At 39.6% G+C, this 17,792-nt stretch overlaps 1 protein-coding gene across 4 annotated transcripts in view; it reads left to right on the top strand.

Annotated features, from left to right (window-relative positions):
- The window catches only part of KIAA1328 (KIAA1328 ortholog), a 172,174-nt gene that overhangs the window by 58,047 nt on the left and 96,335 nt on the right, over positions 1-17,792 (top strand). For all 4 annotated transcript variants that reach the window (XM_029962160.1, XM_029962159.1, XM_018078819.1 and 1 more), the window contains one exon: positions 12,363-12,490. In XM_029962160.1, coding sequence (XP_029818020.1) covers positions 12,363-12,490 — 128 coding nt within the window. The remainder of the gene's footprint in view (positions 1-12,362; positions 12,491-17,792) is intronic.

Here is a 17,792-nt window from a genome sequence, read left to right as displayed (position 1 = left end):
GAGTCATCTCACTGTGATTCGGACTGCATTGCAATAAGGAAAGAATTTGCCAAAGAACTATTTGCTTACTCAAATATTAATCCTGTGAGAGGAGGATATCTGAAAGTATCATTTTCTTGCTGCCAGTAACTGTCTCTATGCAAACTCTTTTCAGCTATTTTTTCTTCCGATGAGCAGTTTTGAGTTTGGATTTAGGAATTCCTGTCTTCAGGAGTAACAGCCCTCCAGCACTGATATCCTCAAGGCTAACACTTAGCAGCGTTTCTCAAAGATGAATGGAGAGCTATAATGGGGGAAAAAAATTCATAGCTATAGAGAAGAGGTTCTCTCTCCTCCCTACCAATACATTAGACCTCCTTGGTTCATGCACATCCAGCTGGATATCTGACTATGCTCCATGTAAGAAGCCAAGAAGACCTCCAGAATGCCACCTATTCTTTAGTGGTAATAAACGTGAGGATGTAGGGATGAGTGTTTTGTCTTGCAGGAGGTAGCAACTTCCAGAGCCTCATGATTGTTTTTACCTGAAAGCATGTAAAATTCCAAACAGACAAAATTAAATGAGAATGGGTCAGTGTCACTCTGGCCTGCCCTGGCAAGACGCATTTTCTGATACAAAATTAATCAGCCAGAGTAAGCGCCTTTATTTCCAAGAACAGTAGAAGAAATCTGATGAGCTGTACATTTGGCTCCTAGGAATTAAGTCTTTGCTATCAGTACTTCTTCCCAGTAGAATCACCAGGTCATTAATTTTCTTTCTCTTCAATAAATATTAACCATTTGATTTGAAAACCATTTTGTTACCACGGGGTAGCTTTAGAAAGTAAAGTGTGAGGGAAAGGAAATTTTATAAAATTGCTTTCTAACAATGTACAAGTGGTAGGAATTCTCTTCAGATGGTTGGGGAAGAGGTGTCTTCGTTATACTTAGCTTGTTTTAATATATTTAACTTTAATTAATTGTAGTATGATGAGAACATAAAACGTCTGTACTGTGTGAAAGGCCAGGGTTATAATACTGGCAGTAGTCACAAGAATGTGGCAAAGTTTAAGGGCAGGATGAGCAAATAATATTTTCCCCATGAAGTCTCACAATGTCCAGAAACCTGTAATTAAAAACCACAGTTGGAATGTTTCTCTGTGTTTGATAACACTGGGTGGATTTTGTTGTTGTCTTTTTAGGAATTTGTTTAGGTGTGTCCGTATAAACTTTAAACATTTGCAGCCTCTGATGGGGAGCAGTTCTTCCACTTGGGGGAACTTAGAAGAGCTTGTAAATACCTGAATCTGTTCAGTTCCTGAATAAATGCATATTCTCTGTCCTGAAATGCTTGCAAGCTCATAACAGTTCTCCTGTTTGTGCAAGAATAATGGCCAACCTGGACTCTACTATATGTAAAAATGTATATTTTTTCTTCCCCTTCATACAGTACTAAGGTGCATTGTTCTGGTCTGTCCTGGTATACCCATGGACACAAGTGTATGTAGTCTGGGAAAGTGTTGTACTGTTCATACCATACAGCTTCCTTTTCTTCACCAGTGATCCAGATCTGAAGATTTTGAAAATGCCTCAGAATTTGAGGAGCTGTGGGTCACTTCACCTAATTCTGTGTCTCAAACTTCCAGGGGGAAAGGATATCATTATTCATTGGGTTGGAAAGCTAGAAGCTTCCTGTCTTATAAGATGTGAATGCTCTGATTGTGAGGGAACTGAAGTCAAGAAACGATATCCAGAGTGTTGGCAAAACAGTTCCTTTTTTTTTTTCAAAAAACTTCTCTCAGTTTTAAGCTGCCCCATTTACCTACCTGTGTCTTTAATTTTGAGCTGTGAGGTTTATTTTTGAGTACTGTTATTGCAAAAAGAACCTACCACAGGAAGAGCAGCAGAACACACCCTGTTTCAGGCAATACTATTTGAGACCTGAGTGCTGTAAATGATGTAGAAATGTGCATATATTAATGAGGGGTATAATAGGTTTCAGTGAAAGTGGGAGATAAGATGTGTTAATCTTGTATATTAAATAGTCCTACAACAATGAACGTTATAATGAGGCTGTTATTAAATCTTTTCTTCACTGGCGTCAGTTCAGTGAAACCAGTGCTTCTCAGTTTGGCATGTTTAAGATTTCACAAGAAAGGACCAACTTTCGGAGGCCTTTGTTGTTTTGAAATACCTAATTAGGCACGTGTACAGCATGTGATGGAAAAGAAAATCTTTTCAACACTCCATCATGGGATACTTTCCTTTTTTGGTGGTTTGGGAACACCTCCTTTAAAATTAGTATTGATGTGCGGGTATGGAGTCTGATTTGACCTCAACTGCCTCTTAGAAAAAGGAGCACTGCGTTTCTCTCATCTACATTGTGCAAACAGATTGTGTTCTAACAAGGTTAGAAAGACTGTCAAAATAGCAATAGTTTTAAATGAAAAAAATGAAATTACCTAGAACAATCTGTGATTTTTACGTTCTGTGCTGTTCTAGCTTATAGCACTGAAGGAAGTTCCTAAGAAGGGCAAGATTTCTTGTCTCAGTGGTGTTTATTTTTTTCTGTTTTCATCCAGCAGCATTTAGAGATTTTCATCTTGCCACTTGCACTCTTTGCCAGTAGTCAGATTAAGATCTGCATGCTCCTCTCTGATTATGTACTAGTTTAAAAGGAGGAAATAAGGAAGTTTAATACTGAAGCCTGATTCTGCCTGTGGAAGATATAGAGAGGTAACCATGTTAGAAAGCAGCAGAGAAAAATATCCCTTAGCAGCCAGGTTTCCTTTCCAGTAAGGATCCAAATGAGGATTTACTCATTCTGAGTAATGAGTGATTTACTCATTCTGAGGGTGGTGGGAGCTTGGCTAAAGGAGAGACTGCTTTTTTCCATCAGCATTGTTACTGTTTGAGGGTGGTAAGGAAAAGGTTCAGAGAGACACATGGAATATATAAAATTAGGCGTGATGATCGATTGTTTCCTGCAAGGAAGCAGCAAGACAGACACCACTGTGTATTCTCAGGTGATCCCCATTCTGATAGTAACCAAGGCCAAACCTGATTAGCTTAGTTATAAAGCAGGTTGATGTTTTGTGATCTTACATTCTCATTCCCTGCAAAGCAGACACCTTTTTGATTTACTATGCATGCTCTTTAATTGAGATGGAGATGCTGTAGCTCTGCTCTCAGTAAGTTCAGCTTTTACATTCCGTTTCTCTTTTGCCTCTTCATCCCCTTTCCTCCATGCATTTGATTCCAAGCTCACATTTATCCTGTTAAATAACTTCTCTTACAGTGTCTAAACGTGAGAGGCTGAGCCTCCTTTCTCAGATACCTCAATTCCCACCTTATCTCTCCTCGGGCTTCTGCCAGGAGCTCCATTGTCAAATTAGATTAAAGAACATTTCTGCTTCAATATCGAGTAGTACTGAGACGACACGTGGCTTTGTGTAAATGGTAACAGAGGCTCTTGTGAAAGTTTTTTTTTTATTATTTATTTATTTATTTTATTTTTTTTTTATTTCTCACAAGGGCCTGCAACTGAAACAAGCGTTTCCAGCGATGGGCATTTTAACGTAAAGCCTGGGCGGGGAGTGCAATTTGAGGAAGAGCAGGAGCAGGGGGGATTGCATGGCGGGTTTTCACGTTTCAAAGCGGTGGGTTATATCCCTTTTCTGTGACAGAATCAGCCTGGGGATGTGACGGAGGGTCGGCAATACCCGGAGCGGGCACTGGGTGTCGGCACAGCCCCGCGTTTGCCGCCGCCGGGGACGGTCAGCGCCGCTCTGCAGATGCACATATGGCACAGTATTATCGTTTTATGGTTACAATTATGAGCAATTTGATAGAAAATGAAAGCTAAATTATGCAGTGTTCCTTTTATTTGTTTAATTTTTGCGCTTCAAATATGTAAAAGGAAAAAAATAGCGCTGTTTTTGGTTTTTTTTGTGTGTGTGTGTGTGTGCGCTGGGATGGTGAGAGGTGCAGTACCTTCCTTTTGGCTCCGTCTTCTCACGCAGCGCAGGTTGAGATTATTTTCTGTCGTACAGGATGAAATGTGTAGAGTTGTTCTCAGGTACTGGGGCCGTTTTGCACAGAAACTGTGTGTGGCTGAATCTCCAGGCTCCTGTCTTCCATGAAAAAAAAGCATCCTACGTTTACTGGCGGGTAGACAAATACATAAGTAACAAGTTCCTTAGCAGTTTCCAGTGGAAGAGGTTGGGTAGCTGAGCCGTCTAAGCAAATGCCAAGGAAGTCTTTAAATCCTGAAAGTCACTATAGTCGTTGGCAGAGCTCCCCTGAAAGGAGCATGTATATTCTGAACAAACTCTTTCTTGCCAGTGAGGAAAATCTCCTGCCATCACAGTTCTTAAGCCAAAAGTAAAAATTTTTATGGCCCATGCCAGGACCAGTATCTTTAAAATTATCTGTGGGATCTGTATTTTGTGTATTCAGGTTCCTAGCTTTTCTGTCATCAGATTTTTTGTGTTCATTATTATGAAAATGCATGTTTTTGCCAGTATTTGTAGTGGCATAACTTGTCTTTTGTGTGTTATGTTCTTTCTTCCTTTTCAGTAAAAGAAAGTTGTTAGTGCTGCCAGGCTGCAAAATAAACCTTAGTTTTAATTTTTTTTTTCTTTGCTGGTAAGTATCCCTTTGTTTGTATTAATGAAGATAAGGCTGGAGATGTGCTTTCCACTTGGAATAGAAAGTGCGAGCTCTGAGATGGTATTTGCATTTATTGATCTAGGCACATCGGCTGGCATATGATGGCGTGTGATATTTTTGTCCTTAACCACCTTTGAACCAGAGAACATGGCAGATAAGCTGTCCAGTTTGATTGGCATATCCTGTGGAAAGGATTTTCAATACATCAGATCAAATCCTGTACCCTAAACTGCTTTTGCATTTTGAAACTGTGATAGAGACTTCTCTTGAGTTCACATGCTACGTTGGGAATTAGTTTTAGGTTTAAAGGCTTTCCTTGCTCTCATCGAATCATACTGGCTATCTTTTTCTTTGACCAATTTTAGATGCACTATATTTGTGCTGTGCATCTCAATATTTTTGAGAATGTTTAAAGCAAACTTGGGAATTTCATCATCTGGGTGGGACAGAGCATCTTGATAGATGATGTAAAACTCAGGCCGTCTATACAAGAAATTAAAAAATTACAAGTACTAGGAATAAATCATGCTGGTGAAGTTAACCAGTGCTGGAAATCTTGTGTCTTCTATTGCTGTTTTTCCATTTTAACAGTTGGCCTACAGGTGGTATGGGTGGAGATGGAAAGATGTTTTTTGGAAAACAACTAATTCAGCTGTTTAGGAAACAGCATTTTTGTTTCTGTTCACACTTGACATAAGTGAGTCCAGAGAACAGATTTGAATTTGATGTTTTAAATGTGCTTCCTGAAAGCTCCAAAGGATGGCCCTGGCTTTGTCCCTAACTTTCTCAACTCGTTAGCTTTTCTTTAGGTAGGTAACCATAACTTAACTAATTTGTATGCACCATATACAGTCTCGGCTCACTTCAAAGTGTAATCAAGTCATGAACTAATTACAATACCATATTCCCAAAGAATGTAAATTTAATTTCCCTTCAAACAGAATGGGAATGTATTAAGCAATTCTTTTATATGAGAGCTGTGGCATTCAACAACATAATGCTGATGCTTCAAACAGAAGTGAAGTTCTTAACTTTTGTGGACCTTGTGACCTTTTTCCCTATGCATCCTTCCTTTTTATTCTTGCATCTTGAGTTAATTTACTGACTGGATAACAACATTAAAATATTCAAGTGTAAATTAAAATGTAACTGTTGGGCTTCAGGTTGGAGATCACTCTGTCTTATTGTATGTGACTTGCTTCTTTATAGTGTTTTCAGAAATGTGCTTCCTAAGGCATTTGGATCAGAAGGAAATTGTGTTTTGAATTGAAGGCTCATAAGGTTCAGACCCTCATCAGATGATTTCTTTAATACATTGAAAAGTGAATGTGCAGAAAGTTCCCTACAGGTTCTTGCCATCACACTGTGCCAGAGAGTCCACATAAACTCAGTTATATAAGAACGAGTGAAGTGAAGTTGTTCATAAAACATTTTATTACCTTCAGTCTTTGCAGCAACTTCAGAGTTTAGATAATAAACCTTCATAGAAGTTACTAGTGTCTACCCTTTCACAGAACAATGATTCACAGAGAGTCAAACTACTTATTTTATTTCTCTTAATTTTAAAGGTAGAAGAAACATGTTAGGGTTGACTTTGATCTGTGCCTGGATAGTCTGATTTCCAAAATGCAGTCCCGTTGTTGTTCTCAGATGAGATGAGATTGTCAAAGTGCAGGACTTTGTGTATTAAACAGAAGTTGTATTTTAAAATTAAATGTGGGTCAGCTTCCAGTGAAGTATGTAATTGTTAAAAGCTAAAGGAAAGAGCTTAGAATATCTTAGTTTATATTTTAAAGTGTTCCTTTTAGATGTTAATTCATTAATGCCAGCAGTTTATTTTTATTCATATGACTTTTCATATGTAAGTAGTTGAAGCTGCATTATTTTAATCTTTTCTTTGGTTAGGAAGAAGAAAGCCTGCAGGTGGAAATCAGAATGACATACATATTGCTTCTTTCCCAAAAGGCATGGTATCTTTCTCCTATTGATATGCAAAATATCAAGGCAGAAAATAAACCCTATTGCCTTATGTGTCAAAATACTGTGAAAAATATATGCTTGGGTGATGCATGGAAAAAATGTGGGTCCACTTCAAACTGAGCACACTTGTAGTGGAATTTGCCACGAGTCTGTCTGGGCCTTTGAGACTCTGCAGACTCTACAAATTCTGTTCCCTTGTTCTGTGAGTGTTTAGATGTAGCTTGATCCTTAGTTGTAGGTACAGGGTTGTAGGTGCACTGTTTGGAGACCCAGCTATGGGGGTCTTAACCCTTGCCTGAGTTTGGTGAAATGCTTCCTCACTCTTGCAGCATCCTTTAAAGGCATTTTTGAGCTACTGAGCAACCGTACAGTGGAATGTTGTAATGGTACATGGTGTCAAGTTGTGGATGCAGTGGTGTGTCTGTTAAACAGATGTGAGCTTGCTGTGATGTTGTTCAAGTTGCCAGGCACAGTCCAGCTGCATTCTAGAAGCGGCATAGTGTTGGTCTTGATGCCAAAAAAAAAAGAAAGAAACAGCAATGCCAAAACCTCCCAAAAACATCAAAGCAAGGTCAGTTAGATTAGGGATGAGGTACCTGATGCTGTGCTGCTGTGACTGCGCACAGCAGCTTGAACAGGTCTGGCTTATACCTGCCTTGTTGGAGGATAGGCAGGCAAGCTCAGGTCTGCCTGCAACTTATTCTGAGGAGAATTTTCTTTGGAGAGCAAAGACCTCTCTTTCACTGCTTAGCCCAGTTTCACAGTCAACCCTCTGTCAGTGGCACTACCTCAGCATCTCCTTCCCTGTCTAGTTTTTTCATAGCATTTATCTTGAAGGGACCACCTGAGAGAGTGAAGGGAATTCGGTTTTTGCTGAAACTGCCAACATGATGATAACTAGTCTGTTTTCTGGATGCATGTCCTTAAACAGGAATTGAAAAAAACCTGTGTTTTCAGCTACCGGGGTCACGATTGCAGATGTCAAAAAGCTTTCCATGTGCTGGAATCATACCACTGAAAGTTTCTTGTCTCTCTGCCACAAAGTGTAAGTTATTGCTGTCTTATTTAAATTTAAATCTAACTTGTGTTTGACTTTTTCCTTTCTTTGCTTGCTTTATTCATCTTTGCATATCTCTGTAGGAGCTCTGAGTCTCTAGAGAATCTTCCTTTGGATATGGGGGCTGATGGGGCTGCAGCATCTTGTGGCTGAAGATGGAGATTCAGCTCTTGTGTTCTGTTCTGGCCATGGATCAGAGTATGCAACCCTGAGTGAAAGGACAGTCCAAGCTGGAGCTAAAGTCAGGGACTACAGGAATGAGTCATCCCCTGGGCATCTTCCTTGATGCGTGGGAAGTCTATTAGGGCTTGTCTGCATGGGTGAGCGCAGGCAAACTTGTACTCTAAGCTAATCAGGTGCAGGATGAATGTGGTCTGTTGGTGCTGGGCCTGAGCTGTGCTAGCTTACTCTACATCTGCAAGACGCGTGTCCTGGAGCTGGAGTATGGAGTGTGGGGCTGCTGGGCTGCACCCCTGTGCTCAGACATGCCCAAAGACACCTTGTGCCACACTTTGCCTCTGTGTAATTAGAGCTTCTGCTTGTCCCAAAAATGCTTGTGACAAGCCACTGAGGAAAGAGTCACTAGGTGAGGAGTTCTCACGAACACTCTGATGATACAGAAGGGCCTTTGTTATTAGATTGATTGATAAAAAATCTCATTAGCTGTGTTCTTTTCCCTTGCTAATAGCTTCTAGAAAACCTTTTTCTAGCCTTAGATTCCTGTGATTGGAGAATGCTTCAAATTTAATTTGATTTTTTTAAATAAAGGGAGGTAAAACTAAACATTTCTTTGTAATGATACAGGGCAAAAAAAATAATTTTTTTTCTAAAGAGAAGGTTCTCTACATTCTGGTTTGTTTTTGGTTTTTTTTTCCTCTTACAGTAAGTGATTTAAGAAAAACGGACCTTCAGCAAATAGCTCTCATGAAGTAGACTGGTGTTGGCTTAATTTGGAAACCTTGACTGTAGCTTGACTGTAGCTCATTGTTTAAACTGCTGTAGTGTGAACACATGCTCTAAACCAAAACACTTCAGATTTTAAGCTGGCCTTCACTTGTAGTCGAAGTGGCAGTGGAAACAGTGTACCGGGAACAGTGCAGGAGGTCAGTGGGCACAGTAGAGGTTGGTCCTTCCACCCCCAGTTTCCGGGAACAAGGAACTGCAGCTGCTTGTCCTCCTTCAGCTTGTGAGAGGCTAAAAGTATTTCAGCAAGGAGTAAGCTGTGACTAGTTGATGTAGTCATAGACTAGACTTAAAAGCCTGAGGCTTGAGAGTGGAACTGAAGGAAAAGTAGGGTTGAAACTTTGCAAGGTGGATAAACACTACCAGGCAGATGGCTGCTGCTGGGAGAGGTGTCCTTTGCTCCCAGGTGCCTGTTCCCCCTGCTCATCTTGTGCAGGCTCTTGTGCCTGGTGGCCCCTTTGCCTCAGTGGGTCAGTCTGCTGAGTCCTGGCGTGAGAGGTGTGGGGTCTGCGGAGCTGGTGTGGACAGAGGGAGTGAGCAGGAGAGTGTCTTTGGCAGAGGTTGAGCATTAGGTTGACTGTGCCTTCTTGTGAAGCTTTGCCCCTAAGAGAAAGTTCTTTGTTCCCTGCCGAACCCCCTGGACACCATCAGCGTGTCACTGCTGCATGCTGGCAGTCCCCTTTCTCAAAGCCAGTTCTCTCTCCACTGAGGCTATTATCTCTGAAGAGCCATAAATGAACTCTGAATTCTTTGACTTACATTCAGTGATGAAATTAACTAATTTATTATTTAAAATGTATAGTCCTTGCAGTATGACGTGCAAATTTGGCTGTTGAAATCTTAACCTTTGCGCTTCTGATTTTGATTTTTTTGTTTGTTTGTTTCTCCCCTTCCAAGTACAACCTTAATACTGTACTAACAAACTGCATAAAATGTATTACTCTGATACATTCCAATGCATATTTCTTGGACATAAAATTACCGTTCAGTGAAATGCCAAGTACTGCTTCTCTCAGGTAACTAACATCTTGCAAATCCAATATTTGTGCTCCTGAACACATGAAGAAATACCTAATGTGTGCATTTAGGCATATTACTTTTTCTGTGGAAGGCAAATCTGAAGGACTTGTCCTATGCAGTTTTTTCAACCTTGCAACTTTTCATTTTTAAAAGCAGGTTATGAAATTATTTATCATTACGTATGTGTTTGTCTAGAGACTGTATTGCCTGAGTAGATGTGTGCCCTTGTTGTATCTGAATGACTGAAATATTTTTGTGGCTGTGTTGTATATTGCCTGGCTAATTTACAGGAGAAGAAAAAGAGATCATCTTGCTGCTTTTAGCAAAAATTCAATAGAATGGAAGAGTAAGATCTAATATTAAGGCTTTTTTTTTTCTTCTTAAGAACATATTCTGCAGTAAATGTACCAGCACATTTTTGAGAATTGCCATATTTTCAGCTATTCTGTATGCATCTTAAACAAATGAACTTCTTTTTTTCATATTTGAAGCTTCATGTTTACTTACTTAGTAAGCAAAGCAGGGCTTTAAACTCTTAGACTATGGTGGCTGTAACAATACTTCGCTTAATGTAGAGTGATTGTGTGAATGAACAAAGTTTTAATCTTCTAATACAGAGAGTTTTAACTGTTACTGTTGCTGACCAAATCTTACAAGAATTTTAGGGCCATCTTGGCTGCCATTCAAACTTGTGTGAGCTGTTGCCCTTCACACTCATAATCATGTGACTGACCCTTGGACAATCAGGGTTTGCTTGCATACTTTCCTAATGTTAATTTTGCGTGTTGCGTTTGAAACTATTTTAAGTAAATTTGGTCACTACACACAAAAGGTGGTGCCATCATGTGCACAGTGAGTGCTCTGCAGTCTGTAAAACACAATTTGGTCATCTTTTTAATGGTGCACTTGCCTAGGAGTGAGGGGGAGCTTGCCTGGCTTTCCAGCAGGACTGATATTGACACTGTGGCAAGAGTGAGGGTAGGTGTATGGCCATCAGTTGTGTGCCCCAAGGCTGTTTAGGTGCTCATTCCTTGTGCCAGCAGTGTGCTAGCTGGAGGGAGGAGAGGGTAAAATCTGTTTTGTGGGGAAGGGGTTGCTGGAAGCAAAGTGAATTAAGAGGGCTGTAAAAAATTGATAAAGATAGGACTGTCTGTTTTTATATTCTGCCACATAACATGGGTTTAAATGAATTTCCCTATAATTTGTCTTCAAATACCGACATTTAACTCTTAGGCTGTATAAATGAACTGGCTTTTTCTAGAGTAAAATTCATGCCCTGCGTCCAGGCTAATATGTTCACCTACTATAAACATTACTGCCTATGGTTACAACTGGAATAAAAAATTCCTTTTATATACATCATAGCTGGCAGAGACTCCTGAGACCACCACAAATCACTTCAGCCTTTTGGTGCTCTCTGACGAAATGAACTGAAATGTAAAACAGCTCAGGCTTCAGGCAGGCTGGCTCTGGAAAGCAATTAGCTTGTTAAGGCCGTTGTTTGTACCCTCCCATATTTCCAGGTGCTGAGCAAAGGTGTTAGAAGAGCTCTCCTGATTGATTTCAACATTGGGGTTTATTAACCTTCCATTTCTTCCAAAAATGTTTTTCCTATTCTCTCAGTAGCCTTTTATTTAAAGGAAAGAAAACCAACCAAACAACAACAACAAAAAAAGCCCTGGCAAGGCCACCCTTCCTGTGAAAGAACAAGAAGAAGGGAAAAAACCCCCCACAAAACCAAACAAAAAAAAAAGAAACCCTCAGGGTCATAACAGGGAATAACAAAGCAGTGAGTTATTTATGCAGCCATGATTGGCAAAAATGATTGCAACATGAATTTGCCCAGAAGCAATGATTAGATCATAAAAGTGTTAAGGAAATCTGTAACTCAACACCGTTTTATAGATTGAAGAAGTTTTTGTTCCCTACCTTAATTGCAGTGACTTGTTATTAAAGTATTTATTCAGAGTAATCTCTTTGGACAGCGAGCCCTTATCCCATCTGCATGCATAATTAAAAGTGAGGGGGGAGAGAGGGGAGCATAAATGGTTTACCATGCTACATGAGCAAGGGAGGGAATTACACAATGACAGGTGAAGAGCAGATTTATCTCCTGTTGGAATTTCAATGCTGCAAGCAAGGCAGGACACTGTTGCTAATATCCTTGCAAACACCACAGTTGCTGCTTCTCCAGATTACTGTCCAAAAATTATTACTGGTCTCTGAAAGGCCTGTAGCGCTGCATCTGTGGCTGTGGGGTTTTGAGCCATTGGTGCTCAAGCAAAGAGATTGGATTTGGATATGTGGGCTTGTGAATCCATGTCTGTGCTTAAAAACGGACTATTTACTTACTTGGCTGGGTATTTATTTATTTATAAATAAACATTGGTAATGGCTGGCTCTGCTGAATAAGAATCAGTATTGTAGTCGTTCCAACTGAAACAATGTCATCACCTGCCTCCTGCTGCTGGTGCAATTCTTCTTTTTCCACTCTCTGAGTAGAAAGAAGGGTGTACTTGAACATTCATCTCTAGGCAGATTTATCATCATTAGGCAGTACTCAAACACACAGTATCTGTTTTTAAATTGAACTGTTATGGATCTAAATCAGATTTACACAAAGTAAGTTGGTATATATTTGACTCTAACTATTCAGTAAAGAGTGTTTTTCCCTTAACTTCTGATGTCTCACCTCTGCAGCAGCAGTACAGAGAATGCCAAGAACTTTTGAGCCTTTATCAGAAGTACCTAGCTGAGCAGCAGGAAAAACTATCACACTCCCTTTCTGAACTCAGTGCTGCCAAGGAAAAGGAGCAGAAGGTAAGCTCTTTTTTCCCATCTCCTTTTTTTTCAAATGACATATTCATAACTTCTTTTCTCTTTTATTAGAACCGTAACTTTAAGTGTATTGTCTTGCATCATAAAGTGTTGAATACTGTTTTGTGATTGGTTTCCCATGAGTCCTTCCCTTAATAAATGGATTGCAGGAAAGCAAACAAAAAACCCCCACAAGTTTTGGGTCAATAAAATGGGTGAAGTTAATTGACCATGTTGTACTGGAGTAGGAATCACAGGAACACATACCTTTGCCAAGGAAAAAGTTAAAATGCTCTTCTCTTTTCTGTTCTGTTTCTTAAACAGGAAAATAATTGCAGTCGCTCTAGATATAGCCTTTCACATCTTCACTGTGGCTTTTCATGATTGAAAAGGGCATTACAGATGATGTATTTGGTCAATAAGAGCTTTCTCAAGTCTGTAAAGCAGCTCATCTGATTTGAGCTGTTTATAGAAGACCTATAGTTATATATGCAGTTAAAACCAGAAAATGTTGACTACAGGTATGTGTTAAATTAAGTTGTAAAGTGTTTCTCAGATGTATGTGCCCAAAGCCTTGAAAACATGATTGCTTGAGATTTTTTTCTGGTAGCTAGGTACTTGATTTGCATCCCTTCTGATAGCAGATTATACCTTGGAACTGAAGGCTGCTTATGTGAAACTGCTGTACCTGATGTTCTTTCCTGCTGTTCCCTTCCAATAGCTTCCATCTGCAGATCTCCAGAATCCATCCTACCTAAGACCGTGCCTTTTTGTATAGGTTACGCCCTTGATCTTTTCTTTTCCTGGAACAGTCTTAAAGGCTTATTTTTAATAGGGCTAGAAGTAAAGTCATCAGCACAGCGTATCCAGAAGGAGGCCTGATTCTGGTGTCTCAGTGGCTCCCTGCTGTGAGAATTACACAGACACATCCTGCTTCTGAGGAACCTGTGCAGGAAGGAGTCTTCTGATTTTGTTCAGGAAGCAGGTAGCAATACTCTGACTTCATCAGCATCAGGAATTGTTTTTTGATGATGGGTTTTTATTTGTAAAATACATTGTTGGACACGGAGCTGTTTGTCGGGCTTTTAACCTTTATAAACATTTCACTTCCATTCTTTTGTATTATTGCCTGCCATCCATTTTGTGATGGCAGACAAGAAACAAGAATCTTCAAAACAAGCATCTTTTCCTCTGAGAATGGATGATGTCTGTGTTGTGGCTTGTGGTATGCAGCTTGCTGTGGATCTCCATGGAAAACAGTCCGGAGGAGCCTGTAGTCCAACAGCACTGTGGCAGCTGTGTTAGGGGTGATACCAATACTTCTCTCAGGTTTTGCCCTGCTAACAGTTCATCTCTGTCCTTTCGACTTCAAACACACTTATCCTGTACTAGGTTAGCCCCTAGAATAGAGATGTCTGGTGTCACCACATCTACATCACTGAAGCATGGAAGCAGATAATAGGAAACATTCATCCCGGGGACTGTCAAATCAGCGTCTGGTGGTTCAGCAGTCCACGTTCATCTCCTCTTGTTTGACTGTCTTCCTAATCACTCAGTCCATGTATATACAGAGACTTCTTTAAAGTTGTTTTCTGGTTTCATGTGCAAAGTTCTATCAAGCTTATTTTTGATCCAGTTATTTCTTTTCTCTATACTTACAGGTGCTTTTGTCCACAAATGCAAATTCAGATATTATATCGAGGTTGACATTTCATTTATTGTTACATACTCTACAGCTCCAGCCTAATAGGTCTGAAATTACCCTAGTCCTCTTGCCCTGTGCAAAGCTTTGTAGGCATAGATAAAAACCTGTCAAAGCATGCTTCAACTGTTTTTTTTCTTACAGCTTGCAAAATATTTCTGATGTTTCTAGTCTTCCTCTTCAGTTTTCTCTTTCTTTGCATTTGGCTTTATAAATTGTTACCATTTTTTTTTCCTCAAACAAGCCCTTTGTGCTGTGTTTCTCCTCACAGCTCAGAACCTGTGGAGAGATTTGCAGGGCTGCCTCACCCTAACACACTTCTTCATGTGATAGCTTTCCAAACCCAGGAAAGGTCATTGGGCTGCTTCTTGTTGGACTTTAGTGTCATTGTCACATACCTCTTGTCTTAATACCTAAACTGTGAATGTCGTGATAGGTCTCTCTCAGTTCTGTTTGAGTATTGTCTTAACACAGTAGTTTAGTCGGGCATTCTGCTGTCTGCCTCAACGGGGACTCCCACATGGGAACACAACAGAGAGGGATTTTTGAGAGGAAAGAATTGGAAGGGGACAGACCCAGAATAGTTTCCTCCTGCTTCAAGTGCTGCCCACTCCAGCTCTTTCTGCCCCATTGAAACTTTTATACTCTCCCTTTCTGTTTTGAGCTGGACTTTGACAAAAGCCATCTTGTTTAAATATTGGGCTACAGAAAGTGTTCCTCAGTTTTGTTTGAATCCAGATCAATTTGGAATCTTTTGCCTATTGCTCGTTTTTGGGTGACCTAAGGAAGTCCTGGATATGTCTGAATTTAAATCAGGATATACTATCTTGCCACATAGTTTTCTCTTTGTAGGACTTTCTAGTAGAGATAATCAGTGTTTCCTATTTCAAGACACTGCTGATCTTACCAGGGTATCTGTGTTTTGATGTACAATGTTCCGATTTTCCTGTGTCTTGCAGAAACATGGTACTACACAGTTGTACTCTGCACTGCTGCCCTTCTTTGTTCTGTCTGTTCTCAGCTGTTCTTTCTTCCTTTTGTTAATTTCCCCTTCTTTTTCCTACTTGTTTATTTGGAGTAATTTCTAGCGCTACCCTTAAATCTTAACATCTCCTGCTTCTGTTTTTTGCCTGCCTGCCTGCCTCATTCTTAAGCACCATAATGCTGACCATGAGTTGTCACTTTCCTCTGGGCACAGATTTGAAAGCATCTCCTCTCAGTGCTTACATGCAGGGTTTTCTGTTAGAATAGGGCAATTAACAGGTCAAGAGAACGGCAGCATTACCAAACATGGATGGCATTGTTGCAAAAAGTGGTGGACTTGTATGGGAGGCAAAGGACTGCAGTGGCTGTGTGCCTGTGGCTGGTTTGTAGCTATACTGAACTAATGCAGATACTTTGGTGTTAACTTTTATTTTTGTCTCTTTTAGTATCACCTAATGATAGCAGTAATTCTGAAGCCATGTTTTCCTCTTACCTAATACTACTTCTTTATAACGAAAGTCAGCTCTCAAAATGTAAAGAAGCATCCTGGTAGTAGTGAAATAAAATTGCTGGGAAGATGGTGGTAAGATGATTTAAGTCAGAACTCTTGTGGAGTCAATAATCAGTAACTGGAACATAGAGCTTCCTTTTTTTGTGAGATAAAGTTAATTCCATTTGAAAAGATACTTAAGGTGACATGAATTGAATTATTCAAACTGGCCTTCTCAGCATTAACTCTAGGTTAATATCTCATGATGCCTCTGGTTTCATTATAGGAGTTTTAAGTACATAACTTTTTATAATAAATTCAATACCTAGAAGCCGAACTGAAATTGGTTTACCTTCTACCAACCCATAAAAAGAAGCATTAATTGTAAAGTGAATATTAAAGTGGTCACTAAAGTTGACTCAGACAGATTCAGAGAGATAGCACTTGTATAAGGGAAGAGCTCTACTGAAAAATAGGCTTCTGCCTTGATGTTAATAGAAAATACCATTCATATTAAAATGTAGTTAAACCTTTTCTATCAAAAATTATTTTTGGATGTTCTCTCTGCAGCTCCCAAATGTTCAGTCTTTACCATTTTCAGAAGCTTTACACAGACACGTTAAGAAAATTGCCCTTGTTCTAGGTAATCAGATCTGACCTACTTTATATACTTGCTGCTTCACTGCCATCTCAAACAGTGGCAAGAATCCAGTTTGCTTTGGCATATCTCTGGCAGATGAATCTGTAGATGTTCTGCAGTGTAGGGTAGGACTTGAGGCACAGAAGTTGGACAGGCAGCTGAGTTTCTGCAGAACTGGGGTTCTTGAGCTGTATCACCTTAAAGAAAGATAATACCTGTAATCTCGACACTGCTTATTAATGTTAATCTTGGAATTACAAGTACAGCTGGGAGCTTTTGTTTCTTTTTTGTGAAAGATTACCAACACATCTGCTAATTTCCTTGCTGCACAAAGATTCTTGTTGCGTGTGCGTGTGAAGCTTCTGTTCTTCTTCCCCGTGTAGAAAAAGTGGATGGATATAGGGTGGGATTATAGACAGAAAGGAATATCAAGAATTTATTTTCCATGGTGTATCATCTCCCCTCTTCCTGTGTATTATATCGTTTGCCTCCTGTCTGGGGTCTGCCAGTGGCCCTCATCAGGAAAAAGGTACTGTTCTGTGCTAAGCACCAGTGCAAACATCCTGAAGGACCTGGTCTGCTTTGAGCGTATCATAAAATCTTAAAAAAATTGACTTTTTGGGAGGCTAGGTTTTTTTCACTTTTTTCCTAATTTTACTATTTCTCTTAAATCACTTCTTCATCTTAAAAATTGTTGAATGCAGTTGTGTCATTTCACTATAAAGTCCAAAGGAAACCTTTTTTTTGCAAGAACTACAAAGCCTTTCTTCCTTTTTGTGTCAGCGACTAAGATTCTTTTCTGTATCATTGTCTTTTTTTTTTTTTTGGCTTAATAAGACTGATTACATATTAAATCTTCAAACACTGATTATTTGAGTATTTTTTTTTCCTTTGGAAAAGATACTGAAACATGTCAATTGTTGGAAGCCTTTCCTTTGTGATCGTCACCAAACTATTCAATTTTTCTTTTTTTTTTCAGCACAGGTCACCTTTAAACACATTCTTAGCTTGCTTAAAGAAAACAAAATCCCACATATGGAAAAGGTTTTGAATGCTATAAGGTAAACCTGCATGATAGAATTGACTTTGTCTGTTTACCCAGCTGTACAGGAACAATGGATGAGCCCATCTGAAAGATACTTGAGAACTGGGATAATAAATAAAGAACTAATTTGACTAGGGACCCAAGGGTATTGGAATAATTTTACTAGACTAGACACAGACAGTTTTAGCATGAGTAACTATGGGGAATAGCCTTGCCTCACCTGTGTTACTTTCTGCAAATCCTCTGATCTCTCTCTGTGCCTCTCTTATCTGTAAAAATGAGATAATGTTTTTGTCCTCATTCTTTCTGTTTTTTACTCAAAATGTCATGTTTTGGGTGCTTCTTCAAGTGTGTTCAAAGTGATTAGCAGTGATATTTCAAATACAGGGTGGTCTGGAATAGAGTACCTTGTAATAGCATAAAGAAAAATAATGTTTTTTTCCT

This window comes from Manacus vitellinus, unplaced genomic scaffold, assembly GCF_001715985.3.
Source record: "Manacus vitellinus isolate BGI_N305 unplaced genomic scaffold, ASM171598v3 scaffold_42_pilon, whole genome shotgun sequence".
Taxonomy (NCBI): domain Eukaryota; kingdom Metazoa; phylum Chordata; class Aves; order Passeriformes; family Pipridae; genus Manacus; species Manacus vitellinus.
This window is presented reverse-complemented; position numbering and strand designations above follow the sequence as displayed.